The 21,232-nt window shown below is 31.0% G+C and overlaps 1 protein-coding gene across 13 annotated transcripts in view; it reads left to right on the forward strand.

The window, feature by feature from the left end:
* The window catches only part of para (sodium voltage-gated channel paralytic), a 156,926-nt gene extending 141,877 nt beyond the window's left edge, over nt 1-15,049 (forward strand). For 3 of the 13 annotated variants that reach the window (XM_040724503.2, XM_071893592.1, XM_071893591.1), the window contains 13 exons: nt 247-381; nt 445-1,145; nt 1,244-1,366; nt 1,510-1,632; nt 1,811-1,933; nt 2,104-2,304; nt 2,506-2,700; nt 3,076-3,217; nt 10,716-10,819; nt 10,893-11,163; nt 12,113-12,508; nt 12,626-12,885; nt 13,637-15,049. In XM_040724503.2, the coding sequence (XP_040580437.1) occupies nt 247-381; nt 445-1,145; nt 1,244-1,366; nt 1,510-1,632; nt 1,811-1,933; nt 2,104-2,304; nt 2,506-2,700; nt 3,076-3,217; nt 10,716-10,819; nt 10,893-11,163; nt 12,113-12,508; nt 12,626-12,885; nt 13,637-14,131 (3,269 nt within the window). In that variant the 3' untranslated portion in view covers nt 14,132-15,049. The remainder of the gene's footprint in view (nt 1-246; nt 382-444; nt 1,146-1,243; nt 1,367-1,509; nt 1,633-1,810; nt 1,934-2,103; nt 2,305-2,505; nt 2,701-3,075; nt 3,218-10,715; nt 10,820-10,892; nt 11,164-12,112; nt 12,509-12,625; nt 12,886-13,636) is intronic. The other 10 variants (XM_071893599.1, XM_071893601.1, XM_071893600.1 and 7 more) reach the window with 7 other exon arrangements.
* Nucleotides 15,050-21,232: the final 6,183 nt, after the last annotated feature.

The raw sequence follows: 21,232 nt of genomic DNA on the forward strand, positions 1-21,232 counted from the left end.
TGCAATTCAGAGTATGGGGGAAGGAAGTACTCAAGATACACACACACACACATACATATAGGCGTAAATTATATCTTGTAAAAAAGAGGGGGAGTTAAAAATGCGACCGGAATATAAAGAAATGTATTTGTACATATTTGGATGTAATGTGTTTTGTAAGAGAAAACCCTCTCAGAGCAGTTCCATATCATATATATACTCGTATCTCCCGAATAATAATTAAATACTTATACATATATATTGCAGAGGCCCTTATGAGACAAAACAGAGCAAGCACTGAGATTAATCAAGAGCATCGAACGCTCAAAAAAGATCAGCATATTGTCAGTTATGATGTTAAAATTGGTGATGGAATGGATATAGCCATTCAAGGCGAAAATGGTGAAGATTTCTAAGTTTCATAACAAACTTACTTTCACTCTATGCAAGATTTTTTACTTTTAGGTGATATAGACAAATGGCAAACAGCCATTCGACATCATTCCCTCATAAAACTAAAGAACTTTGATGACTTTAGCTTTGAAGACAACACCTCAGAGACCTCTTATCGTAGTCATAAAAATCGAAATTTTAATACAGGGAGTCACAAAGGCAGTGTTGTGAGCATATCTAACCCCAAAGAGGCTATTATTCTAGAACAACCCAACGGAGGAGTGGCTGGGCATCGAGTTGTTCTTCTGGATGACTCTTTCGAAGAGGATGAGGAGGACTATGACTACGATGAAGACTATGAAGCCAAATTGGAAAAAGAGATATTTGACGCTACCGCTCAAGAAATCCTTATGCACGAATATCCCTCCGAATGTTGTCCCGATAAGTTTTATCTTCGATTACCCTTCCTTGCCGGCGATCCTGATTCCCCCTTCTGGCAAGGCTGGGGCAATTTAAGGATAAAAACTTTTCGTCTCATAGAAAATAAATATTTTGAAACGGCTGTCATTGTCATGATCCTTATTAGTTCTCTCGCATTGGCACTTGAGGATGTATATCTACCAAGTCGGCCCGTACTCCAAGATGTTCTGTATTACATGGATAGGATATTTACCGTCATATTCTTCTTGGAAATGTGTGTCAAATGGCTTGCTCTTGGTTTTGTTAAATACTTTACCAATGCGTGGTGTTGGTTGGACTTTGTCATCGTTATGGTAAAATAATATTACTGCATATTTATTTTGAGACAATTTTTTTTCTTAATAAGTAAAGGAAAATTTGAAATCATGCACATTATTCGTTTCATTTTTAGTTTTCAATCTTAAATTTGGTTGCCAGTTTTTTTGGGGTAGGAAACATTCCTATTTTTAAGACGATCCGTACTTTGAGAGGCCTTAGACCACTCAGAGCATTATCTCGAATAGGGGGAATGAAAGTGAGTTTTATTAATCAAAGACATTACGATAAACTAATAGCGGATATTGTTCATGGGTTACATTTAGCTAACATTCACATAATAATGGGTTTCTCATAACATTCAACTAAATAATTCCTTTTTTGTTTTGGTTATGGACACAGGTATCACTCATAAACTTTACAGCCTCTTTATTGGGTGCTGGTGGAATTCAGGCATTTAAAACCATGAGGACTCTTAGGGCTTTAAGGCCCTTAAGAGCAATGTCACGAATGCAAGGAATGAGGGTAATACTAACATTACTATTTTAACCTGCCTTAAAATGTTAAATCAGTGTATAATGTATACAATACATTTCATTTTACTAAAACCCTAACTTTCTTCGAGGCTTATCCTCAGAATGATAAACTATATGCATTAAAATAATTAAATGTTCCTCTTTTTTTTTTTTTTTTTGAAAAAAAGGTGGTTGTCAATGCCTTAGTTCAGGCCATCCCAAGTATTTTCAATGTACTCCTTGTGTGTCTAATATTTTGGCTCATTTTTGCAATTATGGGAGTTCAAATGTTTGCTGGAAAATACTATAAGGTAAAGAGATAATTAATCATATTATTTTTTATTGTTTAAAAAAAAAACACTATTCTTTTAAGCCAATTGATCAAGGTGATCATTATGTAAAAAGCTCAAATTTTTTGATTTTCATTAAATTTTTCAATTTTTTATGTCTTACTTATTTCTTTCAAATACTCAAAAATAAGTGCGTGGATATAGTTACGGGTGAGAAAATAAGTGCAGAGATCGTTCCAGACGTGGTAACATGTCTGGCAGAGAACAATACGGAATGGGTCAATAGTCGAATCACATTTGATCACGTGGGTCATGCCTATATTTCCCTCTTTCAAGTAGCTACTTTTAAGGGATGGCTACCCATCATGAACGATGCCATTGACTCTAGAGATGTGAGCAAATATTCTATGATTTGCACCTTTTATAATTTATCCACCCAAGCTTCTGTAGTTATTAGTTAGATGTTTTTGCATGGACTGCAAAGTATACTTTGTTCATTTATTTAATTTGTGTTTGTTTTTTTGCATGTTCCTTTAGTATTTTCGTTTTCAATTATTTATTTGTTATGTTTAATATGTATATCCTTACCTCAGTGTGAAGATGCTGAAGGGAATCGTTTAAATGCCTCCTATACACCCGACAAGGAAACATGCCTACTAGAGAATCAATATTGGGTCAATTCCGTACATAATTTCGACAATGTCGGAAGTGCTTATTTATCTTTATTTCAAGTAGCTATCTTTAAGGGATGGACCGGGGTTTTATATGATGCATTGGACTCTTCGGGAGTGAGTATAAATAAGTTTTTTTCTTTTGTTTTGTTGCTTAGACCCTCTTAGAAATTCCATTTTACATACTTGTTTATTTATTTGAATATTAATATATTATTATGTTAGTTTTATTAACATATTTTTCACATTTTACATGTGCTATCCCTTGCATGAATGTATGAATGAATGTGATAGACCTACAAAAAAACCACTCTACAAACTTAATTTACTAATATTTATGTGTTTATATATTACATATTTTTTCCAAGGGTATATACGTATACAGATATTATGTGTACACTAGTATACTTAACATATATATATATATATATGAGTACAAATGGTCCCTGAGCTGATTCAACTAATATGTACCTATGTATACCTATATTACAGATCGGGCAACAACCTATACGAGAAGTAAATCTCTACATGTACTGGTATTTTGTATTTTTCATCATTTTTGGATCCTTTTTCACACTGAACCTATTCATTGGAGTCATCATTGATAATTTTAACGAACAAAAGAAAAAGATAAGTATTGACTCTTACGTCTCACATCTGTTTTTCTTGTTTAACCATCAATGACCCTACATGATTCATACATTTTAATTACCTAACTTATTAATAGTTTAATGATTCTCCATTAACTCTATTGGAAGTAGAACCAGGAGATAAGGAATCGGATTTAAATATATTGCATATGTTATTTAGGTTACGATGATATAAAGTTTACAACTTTTCCTTTTATTCTCGACCATCTTCGCCTCTGTATCAACGTTCTCTCCAATTTTCTTTATCCTTCAAATTAAACATTCCTAAGTTGAACTTCATTTGACAATCATTCTTTATTTTACATATAAAAATAGATATTTAGTGATAAAGATATATATTCTACTTCGGGCTGAATCTCAACAAAATAAGGGCTTTCATTACTAATTAAATTTAATGAATTACAAACTTGAGAATTATTATATACTATTGAATGTAGCTGACATTGCCCAGAGTCATGAGAAATCCTTGGGTAAATACTAACCATGTGTAAATGGGGTTTTCATGTGTATACTCACACTTAGCTACTCACTCAATACTTGTACATTTTGTTGTGTCTAACAAGATTATTTGATACAAACAACCTCTACAAATACAAAACAAATTATCTCCTCAAGAATAATGAAATAATAATACCAGATTAAGAAGAAAACAAGTAACATAATAAACCAGAGAGTAATTTAGGTCGTTTCGAAACCTCATCTAAATTGGTATTCATTTTTTTAAATTTTGTATAAAGTACATCCTTCTTATTCTTTCTTAATTTGAGTTGAACTAAACGCATTCACGTATATTATAATCCTTTTTTTCTTCATGTTGTATGGGTGTATGAATGAGAGAGCACTCACAATATAGTGCAAACGGTAACATATTTTAATTCATACATAATGGGTCTTACTTTAAATCAAAGTTACTTTTTAAAAACTTTTTCAAGACATTCAGTAACTTTTTTTGTAAAAGGACAGATTTTTCACGGAATTCAATCAAATTGTACCAGCTCATGGAGTATACAAATTATATATCATGGTCACATATTGAAATGCCCGAATTTTCTTGATGAAACATCCATTTGGATTGAAGGAAAAAAGAGTTGATGATATTATAAATACTCAGGAGAGAAACATTGTTTCATTAATAAAGATGAATTGTAATATTGTTAATGTATTGGTATTTTTCAAAATGACTAGTATTGCCTAATGTATCCGAAGTAAAAATAAGCTTGTGGTTATAATAGGTTGGGAAAAAAGTGATCTTGTAATTTATGCTTTATTTCAGTACTTTATAAGAAGTGTTATAATCATCCGATTTAAGCCAAGTATGCACTGTTCTGTTTGATAACTTGTTTTCAACGAGAATCTAACTTGATAATACCCTTCTTCTATTAGCAAAACACTCGGACAACAAATTTTCAGAGGACTCTACGGTGACCAAATTTGTACCCCCAAGTGCGTTGGTTATAGACAGGAACAGGTCGTAGTCACTTGATACCAGGTCCAGAATGTAGAGACCGGTGCAAAAAAACTTCCCATACGATCTCCTGAAGCTGCTGGCTGAGAAATCAATGATGTGCATGGTTTGGTGTTGTCTTGATGATCCCTTGTTGTCTCCGATTTACCAATGCTGGCCACTTCCGTTCGATCGCCAGCCTCAAACAGTCTAGTTGTTCACAGTCGGGTAGAATTGAGCGGGGGAGTGGGAATTGCTCCAACCACTGTTGTGCAACACGAACCGAAAAAGTATCGGCCCCGTATACAGCGCAAATTTTCTTGGTCGCTTTCGATATGTTTTCCCCTTTCAGGTAGTTAAATGTAAATATGGATAAATTTCTTCCTTTGAGACCTCCATACATGGCGCACGATAATTAACGGTTGAACAGTTTTAGCACAATACTGGCCTAAAAGCGTTTGTAGTATACACTCACACTTTTGCAAGGGATTATCATATGATCCGATGTGACTAATGGTCAACAAGATATACTCAGTTTTAAAAAAAGGCAGGAAATACAAAATTACTTTTTCCACAATCTAATATTAAAATGTTCTTATGAGGTGTAAAACAGGAATAGAGACGGATAAAAAAAATTAAAGTTAAATTAATAATTAATTTAATTTTATAAAATTCGAAATTAAAATGTGTTTTGTCTTAGATTGTTGAGATTCAGTCTGAATTTGAGTTTATAGATAAGTAAAATAGCAGCAAAAAAATGTCGAATTGAGTTTAGTGTGGTGCTGGATGAATTTGTATAATGTAATTTTGGTGATGAATTGGTAAGACGAAATTAGGGGAGATTTATATAGAAGGGCGAACATGATTTTTAATAAAAATGTAAGAGTGTAAATTTATCTTGAATCACTGTAGGCTACTTAGTGTCATGAACGCAAATCATATTTAATCAAATTTCCTAAATATATTTATTTTTTGATATCTTCTTCTCTAGTACTTATATTTATATTTTTTTCCATTGATATTTTGTACTGTGATGACGGTAAGTTATACTTCCCAGCTTGGAGAATTAAAAAAAAACATACATATTAAATAATCAAAATTGATCACAAATCATTTAAATATACACTTTTTTATTTAACAAAATACAACGACTCAATGATTGACACTAGTCGTAAAAATATAAATCTATGAAGAGATGAGTACTCGAGTGATAAGACTGAAGTCAAAAACTCAACTGCGACTGGCAAACTTGTGATTCGAGTCAAATGACGTGTTTGAATTGAGTCAAGTCACAAGTCCGACTTTAGTCTTGAGGCTCGAGCAGTACATAGCTATCTGGATTTATGTATCACAACAAATGAAAGAAAACAACTTATTAGTTAATTTAAACTCAGAGAAATATACTCCTACAAACATATATTTATAAATATATTTTTTTAAACACTTCATTATAAAAACAAATACACATGTTTTAGACACTGATAATAATACACGACTAAAAAATGTTTTCAAATTCCTAAATTGTAAACTATAAATACGAAGTTTTGAAAATAGTTAAAGTTGAGATAGTAGTTTTGTAGATAGAGGGGAATTCAAAATTGTTTATAAAGGTTAAAAGATGCTAAGGAACAATTTAAATATGTATACAGGGTGTACGAAAATTAGGTGTAATCTGAAAAAATCCGTAATTTACTTGTGAAATTATGCCATTTAAACTTCGTACATATAGTTTTATTTACATTTTCTGTTACATATAAAAATTTCATTCAAAATGACGGCGCCACGGACAACTTTATGACAAATTTGCTCCATCCCTTAACCACCAAACATTTTAGGCTTCATAAATTTGAGGCTTTGCACTTGCTTTTGCAACAAAAATGGACCCCAAAGAGTAACCCCTAGTTATTTAAAAAATCGGATAGGTTTGATGTCAATATTCCATAGAATTGGTGTTTATTTACTTCATTTAACGGCTGCCTGTAGTTGATATATTAAAACGCCATAGTAAAGCTGATCTCCTACCAAAAATTCTTCAAATTGTCTCGGTGACCACATTAATTTTCTGTTTCTTTTGTTTTTATATACCGTTCTCATGGAGTTTCCTGTCAAAATAAACTGAACGATTTCATTCTCCTGGTTCTCAATCAGGGTCATGTTGGTGAAATAATATATTCATGAATTAAAGAGATCAACCGGTACAGTATCAATGAATACGCAGAAGATGAACTGATATCACGAAACCTTGACAAGCTAGAGACAAATATATTTAAGATTAACTAATTTCAGTACACCCTGCATATATTTTAACTAAGTCATGGAATTCCTTTTGGTTGAAAAAAGTTTAATTACATCAGAACACTCCTAAAAAATAGATTCAGATGCTTGATTTATAAGCCTACAATATAGTGTATTTGTTTTAATAGATTTTTATAGATATACAGTAGGGTTTGGAACTGATTGTAATAAAAGGTTGTGCTTGAACTTCTATAAAGATTTTATTTGTTAAAAGAAAAGAGATCATGTTTTCTTTAAAATTCATAATTCGTTTGTATAAAAAAAATGTTTTTTTATTTCAACAATTTTATTCATTGATTGAGAGCCATCTTTTTAGGTCTAATAGGTAACTAAAGGTTACATAATTATAGGTTTTACTTATAATGCGATCATTATAATGCCATCATGAGTTTTAAAAATTTTTTTTTCTTTCACAAATACAATTATATTCATGGATATATGTTCTCATAGGTCATGAGCGGTGTTTACCTGTATTAATTTGTAAGAAAAGTGACAGAGAGTGGCATTTCCTTCTGGAAAATAATACAAAGTCTTGAAACATAATACTATCTATTAAAAATATAGTTGTATGTGAATCACATAGGTGACACTGATAATTATTCTGAGCACGATCCATTTTTTAAAACAACTTGTTTAAACAAGTGAATAACCTATTGAATGCCTTATTAGAAGTAAATACATCTCACAACAATCTTCAAAAAAATATATTATATCTCCAGCACCTGCAAGGGGTGGGCTGGAAGGGCTATAGCCTTCCCCTCAAAAAAAAGAAATCAGGAGTTTTTGCTTTTTACGCAAAAAATGGTTGTAATTTTTTTTTTTTTTTAAAGGTCATTCGAACAAGTTATGAAGCAGATCAAAAACTTTAATATTTGATTTTTTTTTTTCAAAAATTTAACTTTTAAATTTTTGAATTTAAATATATTTTAAATTTAATTTTTGGTGAATAGTTATGGATTTGTGAATTTTTTTTCAAACATTTTAAATTTTGGATTTTTTTTTTTTTTTTTCATTCCAAAAACCAAGTACCTCCCCCGAAAAAAAATATATATAACCATGTGGAAGCTCTTGATAAATCAAAATGACTAAGTATAGGTGTAAAAGATTGTCTCTTTGGGTATCGACATTTATATATTACTTTATCAAAATCTTTAAAAACTAGTTTGGAACCCGCTTTAGACATTTAAGTAACAACCATAATCGGTTTTGTAATTTTTGGGTTATTTGTGAACCCTCATAGTGATAGTCTTAAAAAAACACTCTATAATGGAGCTCGACTAATGATATGAGTCTCAAAATCCATTTGTGGAATAATAGAAATAGGATATTTCCAATAATCGTACGCTTAAAATACAAATTTATTTATATCATGGGACTCTTACAAATAACAAACGTATTTTCTAACAAACATAGTATGTGCATAATATATTTATGACTTCTATTTGCAAGTCCGTTCTTAAATGTATTTCGTATTTAAATGTCACATTTGCAACCATTCTCGAATAATAATTGATTTATTTATTTGGTTTTTTGTTTTGTATTCAGAACACGTCACCATTAAAACAATACAGTTACACGCAAAGATACAACTTTAAGTAAACATAAGAATGCATTTGTTGTAGGTATGAGTATAAACATATATATTGGACGTTTAAAAAGTCTTTTAACACTTCACTATCAGATTAATTTTTCAAACTTCATTCAGCTTTATATATAAAGCATCCTTCATCGTGAATATGATGACAATTGGCTTCAATAATGACCTCCTGTGAAGGTTACAAATCAATACAAATTTTTAAAATATAGTTTTGTTAATTTTATCTATCCTTTGTTGATAGATGTCTTCAGGTATCCAATATAACTATGGCGCATTTTGTAGCTTCTGAATTCTATTTGTCAAGATATAGAATAGTCCAATGTGTTAAGATCTTATCTCTGTTCTTTTAATCAAATATTCATATTTTTGTGCCATTCACACTTAAACAATGATAATACCCAATAAGTTATACTACTTTGTCTTAGAGAACTCCTATATGCAAGATCACCAAGTTGCTGTTAATCTATATCCTTTATTAAGCGAAATTTTGTGCTACAACACCTATAATCCTTACTGATGCGGGTTATTTTATCTGCATATATGGTAAATTGTATAATAGCTACCCTAGATCTGATTATTCTGACGATTTATGACCAAAACAATATCAATTGTCTTCTCCTCTAAGAAAAAATTCATATGACATTTCGTAAAATGCAAAAGACACAGACCACATTCGAAACAGAGTTTTTTGTGCCTCTGAGATAAGAAAAACTTCTCTATATACGACTCACAACGACTTAACGACGGCTAATTCGACCAAATTCTACATGATGGTGGAGTACACGGATTTTTTCTGTGCAAGTCAACTATTAACATTCCTGGATTTTTTAAATAATTTTTTGCTGTCTCAAGACCGTAAAGCAGCTAATCACTAGCTGTGCGATGATGTCAGGAATTCTGTTGTCAGCCTGGGTTAAAGCATCAACTTGTAACTTTTTTTCTATGTGAGCTACAAAAAAAGTGTATTGAAGCTAAATAGTTCTGTTTTTTTATTCAAACAAAAAGGTGTTATGTTTTATTTACAATTTTGTTAAAAGACTTTTTAAACACACAATATCTATTGAACATATTTAGGGGTTTGTACGAGTTGTACTATTTTTTTGTTGCAAAAAAAAAACCTTATACAATTCTGACAACAGCCATTTTAATTATCAACTATTTATTGATGCTTTCATTTCATATTTGTCTATTAATATTACGTAATTATAAAATAATTATGAGTGATAGGACTGCAGTTCCTTGAGTACTTTATCACAATGGTTCTTAAACTGTGGTAGGCATACCACTAGCAGTATCCCAAGCTTCCTTACGCAGTATTTTGAGAAGGGTAAAACTAGATGAAATCTCCGTTATTGTATATTATATCTGGTTGTTATGATGGTATCTAGTTGGAGATAGATCTGGCTGAGGTGGTACGTACCGTAAAAAGTTTGAGAACCCTTGATTTAACATGTCATGAAATGGTCATTAATTAATCATTCCCTTAATTTTAAAAGAAAGTTTAAAAATAAACCCTTGATACATCGATCATCTTAGGGAAAGTCAATCATTACAATACAATAATGATTTTAAACAAATAATAGTTTAAAATACTACATCTACTTAAATGATTCCAACTTGTACAAAGTCCTAACTTACCTGTACAAAAAATAAAATAAACATAATTGATTTTGTTATCATAAGCGTTTTATTCACAGTACTTTGAAATATTTATTAATAACATGAATGCACTTAAAAATTGAGTAAATAATTAATTACTATTAATTACACATATTATGTAAGTATGTATGTAAATAAATAAATATAATTTTTATCATAAATGCTAGTGAGGGAGCACCTTAGGGCAGCTTCTCTTACAAACCCCTTTTATGTTTGTTTTGTAGACTCTTCATAGTTCATTAAAGCCTTATAAATAATTGTTTATCTCTGTGTAAAAGATTAATTGTATAGGATGCTTAGTGAACACATATTAAGTAAATAATCAATACATGCATACATCGACTTGTGTTTGTTTTTGTGATTCAATGAATTATCTACGAAGAACACAAAATCTTCGGTAGAGCTCCATGAATTCCTTTAAGTGATTTCCTTCCTTCCCTAAAATAATAATATTCAAGGATCTCATTGTACTTTCTTCTTTAAGCAGGAGGGTCCTTGGAGATGTTTATGACAGACGATCAGAAAAAGTACTATGCAGCTATGAAAAAAATGGGTAATAAGAAGCCCGTTAAGGCTACACCGAGACCAAAGGTATATTTATTATTCTTTCTTATTTAGTTTTTCTCATTTTACAATTATTATTATTATTTTTTATTTATAAAAGTGGAAACCTCAAGCTGTGGTATTTGGAATAGTCACAAATAAGAAGTTTGATATGATCATCATGATATTCATTGGACTTAATATGCTTACAATGACTCTTGATCATTATGGGCAGAGTGAAATGTGGAGTTTTGCTCTAGACAATCTTAATATAGGTTTCATTGTTATTTTCACCACAGAGTGTGTTTTGAAAATTTTTGCTTTGAGACTCTATTATTTCCGTGAGCCATGGAATATTTTTGACTTTGTTGTCGTTATTCTCTCTATCTTAGGTACTCATAATTAAATACATATTATTTAACATATATGCAGAGCTAGACGGTTGTTAAAATTAGCTACAGAGCTAGTAAAAAAAAATAATAAGATACTAGCCCTGTGAAAAATTTCTACCCTAGAAAAAAACAAATATTCCATCATTTTTAGGGTAGTATAGATGTAATTTTTTTTTATATGGTAAGTTTTGTAAGTATAAAGAAACTAATATATTTTCTGTGAAACACAATTTATACTTGATAAAAAGTAAAACTCAAAATTGAACATGTAATATAAAAATTGCTATTCATGTTCAATAGAAAGTAAGTTTTTCTTCAAATTTCAAACTTATGATTTGAACCCAAAATAATCAGTGTATATGCAGTGATTAACCCATTAGTGTCGAGGCTCTAAAATATTTTTAAATATTACAACACCTCCTTCCATTGAAATTATATTTTTTAATTAAAAAGTTAACTATTAAGTATCAAATTTTGTACACATATTCTCTGATTACTCTGATATACAATGTAACAAGATATAAAAAAATGCTCAAAAATAATTTTTTAGTTTCGTATTTTTTAAGGCATTGAAGGGGCGCCATTTTTTTAAATTAAAAAAAATGAATAAAGCTATAAACATTAATGTTAAAAATACTTCATATATATATATAATACAATACGATATTATCTAGATTCTAAATCATCATGAGCGTCCTTATCAAAAAAATAAAGTATTTATGTAGATAATTAATATTTAAACTTCTTTGAATACTGATATTTTTCAACATCCCATCGGCCCAAATGAGTTAAAGTAAAGTATTATTTAGCCAAACAGGCAAGACACAGACCCTCTGCATTAACCGGAATATTTCTTACTGGCCACGGGCTAGCGAAGCTGTCGAGCTCTGCAGATATATATATGAAAAGGAGTAAAGCCAGTGAATTAATTTAACGGATGAATTTTCAGGTATCGTTCTGAGTGATTTGATCGAAAAATACTTTGTTTCCCCAACATTGCTGCGTGTTGTGAGAGTGGCAAAAATTGGTCGAGTATTGCGATTAGTGAAAGGTGCAAGGGGAATTCGGACTTTATTATTTGCTCTGGCTATGTCAATGCCGGCTTTATTCAACATTTGTCTCCTATTAACTCTTGTTATGTTTATATTTGCAATTTTTGGAATGTCTTTTTTCATGAACGTGAAGAAGAGAGGAGGACTCGATGACGTATATAACTTTGAAACATTTGGAAAATCTATGATTTTGTTATTTCAAATGTCTACCTCTGCTGGTTGGGATGGAGTACTCAACGGCATAATCAATGAGGAAGACTGCGAAATCGAGAATGAGGAAACTGGAGTAGCGGGTAAGACAAATGGAAATACGGAATTTTTTGGGAAATATTTCTCACGCAACCTTTCAATTGAAAAGCTCCTTTCATTTTTAGTTTGAAACTTATCTTTATTTAACATATATTCACTAGGTAATTGCGGGAACATGGCCATGGGCATTGCATTCCTTTTGACGTATTTGATTATATCATTCCTTATTATAATCAATATGTACATCGCTGTTATTTTAGAAAATTATTCACAAGCAACAGAAGACGTCCAAGAAGGGTTGACAGGGGATGATTATGATATGTATTATGAAATATGGCAACAGTTTGACCCAAATGGAACTCAATACCTCAAATATAACGCATTATCAGATTTCTTGGATGTTTTAGAGCCTCCATTGCAGGTATATAAATATGAATAATTATACTTATAAATATTACAAAAATAATTTTTATTGTGTCCAGAGCTGAGACTATTATACGATCAAAGTTATTATACAAAATTATATTCCTGTAGTTTTTTATGATTTTTTCTAAGAATGGTTAACATAATTTACCTTTTTAAAGAGTTAACCTAAAAATTAAAACAAAAAATAGTGGAATTGGACATTATCGAATATTAGTGTTTCAAGAATAAAGAGCAGCGTTTATAAATTTCATCTTTGATATCTTGGATATACTATTCTGTACATGGGAGAGAGGTTTTTTTTTTTTTTTTTTTTTGTGATGTTAAATACAATATTCCCCTATGTAAAATAGATGTAAACTGTAGACTTTAGAAAACATAAGTTTTTTGAAGAATAAGGAATTAATTTTTATTTTACGTTAAAATTCGGGGCATGAAATTTTTTTATCAAAGGATAACTTTTCAGAACATTACGTGTTGTTGGAGAACCATGTAATTTAATAATTTCATATTATTACTACAATTGGACACAGTATAACTCTTTTTTAGGGGGGGGAGGGGGGCGGGATGGAAATGGTGGCATAATAAGCTTTTGCAGACACCAGGTTCTACACCTCTGGATTGAAACAAATTTGAACAATTGAAAAGAAGAAAAAACTCTGTCAAACACGTTAATATTTAATCATTATTAGTCAGGAAGCCTAATAATAATTATCTAGTAATTAAAGCTCTATTCTTAACTTTTTCAGATCCATAAGCCGAACAAATACAAGATTGTGAGTATGGACATTCCTATATGTAAAAAAGATCTCTGCTATTGCGTGGATGTATTGGATGCCCTCACCAAGGATTTCTTTGCTCGGAAGGGAAATCCTGTGGAAGAGACTGTAGAGTTGGGAGAAGTAACGGCACAGTCTGAGAGACCCGGCTATGACCCTATAAGCTCCACTCTTTGGCGACAAAGAGAAGACTATTGTGCACGGCTCATACAGAGGGCCTGGAAAAAGAAGAACATTCGAAACACTTTCGGAGGTAGTTTATCAACCTATCCGGAGGGAATTACGCCTCGGAGTTATGAGCATCGAAGACGATCCTCCTCTGTTATTCATTACCACCATCAACATACTGCCCCTGATACTCCTACCGCTGGAGTAGTTAAAGCAGGAACTGACGCTGTGAGTGTAGTCCTTGTGCATCCACGATCATCCTCCATAGGATCCGCTCACGAAGGTGCACCAGTTTAAAATTTCTATTCATCTTTATCATCATAGATTTGTTTTATTCGTGCTTTCATTCAAAGTGATTTTTTCGTATTGAAAACATAAAGACAAAGAAGCTCTTTGGCCCCAATTTATTTATCATCATCCTTATTATTACTACTAGATCCTATAATTCATTATTACATACATATTTCCAAGAGATTTTTTTTTTGGAAGACCCAGTTTTTATAATCAATTACATAATAATAATATATTAAATGTAAAAAGTATATTTCGTCAATTAATAACTTGTACAGTACATATTCATGATATTTCTAATATTATTTGCATACACATTTTATCTGTTTAGCAAAAAAAAAATATTTCTGATTGAAACTGTGATTATTATTATTTTTTTATTTTTTTTTTTTGAGAGAGAAGAAATTTTTAGATATTAGTATTATTAATTACTATTACAATTATCATTATTATAACAACTATTGTATAATATTGAGAAAAGATATATATAAAACACTTTCACCCTCAATAATCTCATTATCAAACTGTGAATGACGCACAAAATCATTTTTTACAATATACTATTATGCTTATACAAAATACCATGTAATAGTATATATAAATTTTGTTACCAACAATTCGGGGTTTTTTTGTATTGTTTTTTTTTTAGAAATGAGAGTCTCTCTCAACCTCTTCTTTCTTTCTTGCTTTTCACATTGATTCCCTTTCCATGATGGAAAAATTATCATTTCATTCACAATTTCATAGTAATGCAACATTTTTGAAGAGTTTTTTTGTAATGTCAATGCACTCTTTTTATTTTATTTTCCAAGCCCTTTTCTTCGCCATTAGCCCTACTTGTCTGAGCAAGGGTAATAATTTAATGAATAATTATCAACTTATGAATAAAACTCTATGCCAAAGGCATATTATTTTTGGATCTAACATCTAAGCCAAATGGCATACAATAGAGATACCTTTTCAACAAAATAGGCTTTAGAAATTACTGGTATGAATTTTTAAGGATAAGTCAAAAGGGTCATTCATAACGATCAAATATGAGATTTTGAGGGGGGCAGCTAACTTATCTCTTATCTGCCATTGGACATCAAAAATGTAAACTTTATTTTTAAATCAGCATTTTGTTATTGTTTCACAAAGAGTGTTACAAAATGCCATTCACAATCCATAATCTAAATAGATTTGTTTTTAAATTGTTTTTAAACCTCTTCTACTCTAGGTTCAATAGAAGTGTGACTTTCATATTCAATACATCAACACAAAAACAAATTGGAACAAAAATCCAAAAAATAGGAAATACGTAATAAATAAATAATTTTGTTCAAACATAGCCTTTATAATCTTATTCCTAAGATACATAAAGATACCCGGTAATGTTAGCTAATAATATTCTTTAGTGCCTTCATTTAAATTATGGTTCACATTTGCCTTGTATATAAGATTGTTCATTTAATTTCATTGAAAAAAAATTAGGACTTTTAGCTACCTATAAGTGCCATTTGCTGTGTCTCTTTCTAGATTAATTTATAAAGCGAAATGGAAGAAAAATAATTAAAGAATACAAATATAATATAAGGTTCAACAGATCTTTTATGCTGTAAATCAGGTGGAAAAATGAATTCATTTGGGGATTTTTTATCCATGTGATGAAAGGGGAAAATACTGTTTCGTGCAATGGGAATACTTTCAGGTGATGCATTAGACTATATCTACTTTCTTTGAGAACATACTTTGTATATGCCAATTTCAGATCTTAATTCTATTCCTCTATTCAATTTTTAAAGAATAATTTATATTTTATAGATTATTTCCTGTATGCACAAGGGTGTCAGCAGAATTTTTTTTTAGGTAGACAGAACTATAGCTCCTTAGCTGTCCTCTCCTCCTAAAGTTGGCATGTGTTTATATTCTTGCATTATATAACTATATTTTATAATAAATTTAATTTTTATAGGATAATTGTGTTTAGGAAGCTTGGTATTAAATTATTTAAAAATAATACTAATTAAGAATCACTCAATGGCTTACCACAATCTAATCTATACTCATTTTTGAAAAAAAAATTATCCTGGATTGCTTTTGTGTTGATGGTTATCATATTTTAAATATAAATTAATTAAATGTAGCTTTAATTTGTAGAGTTAGTCTGAAATGAACAAACAATTTGTCGTTCATACTCATTCCTCATACTCACATAAAAAGTGCATCGAATCAAAATGAAAGCATTAGCAAGCCTCATTCGCGAAGATATAAAAAAAAAACGGAAGGCCTTATAGAAATTGTTTTTCCATTTATTGAATTACGTAAGCTGGGAATATTTTTTGCTTAATGAAAAAGGTTGCTTGGTATATATTATTCTAGTAATAATTACATTTGTGTTTTTTAGTACAAATGCATATATGTAATATTTTTATATTTTGGATGATGTCAAGCTCTGGGCATCAACTTTTTCAAAGTAAAAATCACGCAATAGTTAAGCTCAATGTCAAATGAATAATTTCTAATCAAAATTATATATTATAACTAAACAAGCTCCTCTAAGACCAAATCTTCATAAAAAGTAAACTATCACATACAGTTGACACAAACATATTTACGAGTATTACATAATAGAACAATGTATACTTTTCATATGTCTGTTTTTATACTTTATAATTTTTTTTAAAACAAGAGGAATAATGCAATAGAAAGTTCAGTTCTATTAGATAGATTTTTTTTTTCATCTAAAAAAAAGCGAATTATCATAAATAAAAGTAGTTACTTGATATTGAATTCCATATATTCCAAGGATTCTGATTCTATTTGTATTTTTTAAGTGAAATATTAAAATTATCTACTCATCGTGAATGGATCACTTTATTGTTTTGATCCTGGTATCTCATTGCCAAGCAAGGACTCCACTCAGCTCCATTATGAGGTCTAGTAGCTTACATCGGATGAATTCTTCTCCTGTCGTCCCTTGTGGAATTCTAAATTCTAATATCTTTTGAGATGGATGATCAAGTTATTATTCTCTCATGTCGTTTTCTTCGATCTTTCTTTTCTTTTCTTCTTAGATATGATAATTTTCTTAACTGTACTTAAATGTAACAAAAATCCTTGGAGATGCATATTTTTTAAACATGTCTTTTTTTTAAATTAAACTTTGAATATTTATCTATAATATAAGCTATTGTATTGTTCATGACTATGTATTATGAATAAGTTATAAGGATCTAAAGAAGAGGGTCGTTTTCATTATTTTTCTGCGTAAAAGTTAAAATACAGAATCAGTAAAAACACTCTTTAATCATAAAAACTCTTTCACATCTTTTTGATAGTTCTACTTTTAATTTGGGGATTTTTTTAAGAGCAAAATATGATTCTGAACTATTATAGTCACAAATTACTATAACCCCAGATATTTCAGAATTCAGATGACTGAGAGAAAAAATGAGATCAATTTGGAATTAAATTAAATTCGATTGTTGTCTTCGAATCATTTGCGAAAAAATTCCTCCCTCCCAAATTGTTCCCTTGTGTTGAGGGGGCTCATTAACAGTAGAAGAGTAACTCCAGAAATGGAGGACACAACAAAACTTCTTGACTGAGGTGCCCTTTAAAATTGAAGCCGAGGAGTACCAGGAGGTGGTGAAGATGTTGTGAAGCCCTGTTTGGATCACAAATACCATGAAGGGGATTATTGATGGCAATAAGACTGAGCGCCTAGCCATAAGCCAATAAAAGTTCAAGCGTGTGTGAGGAAAACCTCAACGATTTCTGGCTTTCACCCTTTTGGTACCTCTTTTTCAGGCTACTTGCCACTGAACAATGGAATATGGGGCTTTGTGGGGAGAGAGGCCTTCAAAGTGTCGCACCACAATGTTGATTCTCTGAAGGCCTTCTTTGAGAAGGAATCAGCTGATATGTCCATTAACTACGGCATCAAAGTGTGCCAGGCCTTCAGGTCTAGAGTGGAGACCAAAATGGCCGGAAAAAGGACATTTTGAGAAATAATTAGTGAGATTATAAGGTAAATTTATTAAAAAAATATACTATTGATATTATGTACATTAAAACTCTTCTAATTTGACTTTTACATCAAACATATGCAAACGGATATTTTTCTCATTTTCAAAGGTTCGCAAGACTTTCTACAATGTATAATTCAACAAAGACATCACTAATAAGTTTTATATCCTTGTGTAATGTGAAGTATGTTGGCAGATTTTCTGAGAAGCCATTCATCTAAATTTAGCAACAGTTATGGCGAGTATTTATTCTATTTCGTCTTCAAGCAAATGTTGATATAAAAATGGTATCAAGAACTGGTTGATCCTAATCCTAAGATTAATGCCCCCACTTTCCCTATTAATCATTAAGTATATTTGCGAAGACCAACGAAATAGAAACGACTTCCTATTTAATCATTCCATGCACTAACATACGAGTTTTTAAAAGCCTCCTTTGAGGACTCTATTTTTTGTCAAAGTAAACATGACAATATCCTGAGACATGAGTCCTGCTTCGTTACTTTACGTCACTACCACAGTCTTCGAACATTGGGTAATTTGCATTCCTGCTGCCTCCCTTAGGAGTGGTAACTGTTTCTCAAGCTCCCTCTCCAGATTTGAACCCGGATTCCTCGTTTCCCGTCAAAACCACTATGGGAGTCTATGCCACAGTCGACAGTTGATAGGGCATAACTTAGAAGGATACGTCGCTGGCGTAAAGCCATGCAATCTGCAAATGTTATTCCGAATCACCAGTATCGCATATATTAGCTCCAGAATTACTGCAGTAATACTAGATAATTGAGAATATCCAGTATATTAGGCGTGATTTAATGAGCTGTTCGCGGGTTCACCTTAATTAAACTTGTACTTAAATATGTATGGCTTAATCTTCTTTGATAAAAACTGAATGTGGAAAGTGTAGGCATATTGTACTAGGTTTTGATGAACATCCTAGTGATGTGTCAGTGTATTCGGAAATCTTACTAGTACCAGAAGCTTGACTGGAAATGTCTCCAGCTTTTTCTGTTATATCAGTTACTTATGATAAAATTATACTCCCTTTTTGTTCTATGAAGCTTTTCTCAAACTAGAACTATTCTCAAACACTTTGTTATGACCGGAAATGAATGCAATGCGAGTGGTCATCTTTTCTTAAGAAGTATACATATATGATATGTAATTGTATCTGAAAAGGTTGCTCTTAATACAAGCGTATAATGAGAAGACATCAATAAATATTTAAATGCCAATCCACACTTCTTACTATTTCAGACATCATCTATCTTTAGAAAGAATTTTATAAAATTTTTGTCGAATCACTTCTTTTTTTCTCGACCCCATAGGCTAAAAAAATCTCCATGCAAGAAAACAAGATGGAAACTAAATAATGAACTACTCTAGAACAAATAAATGATAAGGAGGGAGGGCATAGATGGGGTTCAAAGAGATATATATGGGTGTTATCAAATATAAGAGACATTGGAACCGTTTTATCAAAGTACTAAGTCTAGTCAGAATATGTGAGGTGGAGAAAAGAAGACAAAGGAGAAGGAAATTTGCTGTTAAATAAGGCACTGCGTGGAATCTGGAGTTGAAATAATGCATGGATAAAAAAAATTAAAGGAGTACAAATAAGGACAAGATGTCGCCTCCATGATATATTTCATAAATGATAATTTACGTGGATCCTTTGGAAGAAAAAAGAGGAACAACGAAAATGAAATATTAGAGGTTGATGGGTTAGGAAGAATTGAGCTCAAAGAAAATTGCAAATTACGTGTAGGGTTATTTTCAAGAATTATATACATTGGAGAAATCGGACTTTTATCATAAAGTAGATAAAGACTATATTAACCTAAGAGATAGAAAAACATTCTCAATAATATTTACAGAGATATAAGTATGGCAGTCCGTTAGAAAAAAAAGTTAAAGAAAGAACAAGCCATGGATTGTCGGGGCTCACTGGAGAATTCGACCAAGGTCTGCCAGAGTTGTTGGGAATTTAGAAGAATTTTTAACGATTTTTTTTTGGAAATGGGTTTAACGAAGCTAAAAAGAGGGGAAGGATATCTTTGTTTCCGAAGAATATTAAATAGTGGAGACCTGTAACAATCCTGGAGTAGAACACAGAGTATCCTCGATTATGGCAGTTTTTGGGAACAAGACAAATCTGCAATATATAAAATCTGCGTAGTACTGGGACTTTTGAGTACTAAAATCTGTAAAATGAGAGAAATTATTTTCCTAAAGTATTTTTTGGGTTCGGTTTTGTGTTGTCCGTCTGCTCTGGTTAAAACAATATTTATTAATAATGTGTCTAACTGTTAAATATCATACTTCATATTTTTATTATTCTTTTAAATTATCACATAGTCTGGCGGAGGATAGAAGGACAAGAAAAAAGAAAAGTATACATTCGTTTTTAAAATTTGCTTATTATTCGACTGTATGGATTGTATTTTTAAACAATCCCTTTATGCGGAAACTGAGTTCACACTTCTGAAATATTGTATGTTTTTTTACTATAGTTATAGTTTTTGTTATGATGTAGTTTGTGCGTTTGTGAAATAAACATGGTTAAAATTTTCACAAGTATTTATTTGTTTCCTTTTATATCTTGAAGAAAAATTTATTCACTTTCAATTCTATGATATTAACATTTGGGTAGCTACAAAGAAAGAAAATGATAGAATTTATTGAATTTTGAAGCAATTTTAAAAAAAGTCAACAGTAAAGGTAAGTGCTTCTTGTGGCCAGCATATTCAAGGTTCATAATCAAAGTTATTGGTATATTTAGGTAGTTTAGACATAGAAGAATATGCATAAATCAGTTTGCATATGTTTGACAAAAAAAGTCCAATTTGAAGTGGTCTAATGTGGATACTGTTCTTGACTAAGTTGATTTTTATCCTACCATCAAAAATGGTAGGATTTGCTAACACAAACTGTAGAAAGCACTGCTGTCAAATCTTTTCCCTCAATCGAAGGGTACATAAATTACTTTCAAGAGCAAAAATACATATAAAAAAAGGTAATGAATTAAGGTACTACAAGATAAGAGAAATTATATTAACACCACGGATTTAAACTTTTTCTTAAAAATGGATCAATT

This window comes from Lepeophtheirus salmonis, chromosome 14 (assembly GCF_016086655.4).
Source record: "Lepeophtheirus salmonis chromosome 14, UVic_Lsal_1.4, whole genome shotgun sequence".
NCBI classification, from domain to species: domain Eukaryota; kingdom Metazoa; phylum Arthropoda; class Copepoda; order Siphonostomatoida; family Caligidae; genus Lepeophtheirus; species Lepeophtheirus salmonis.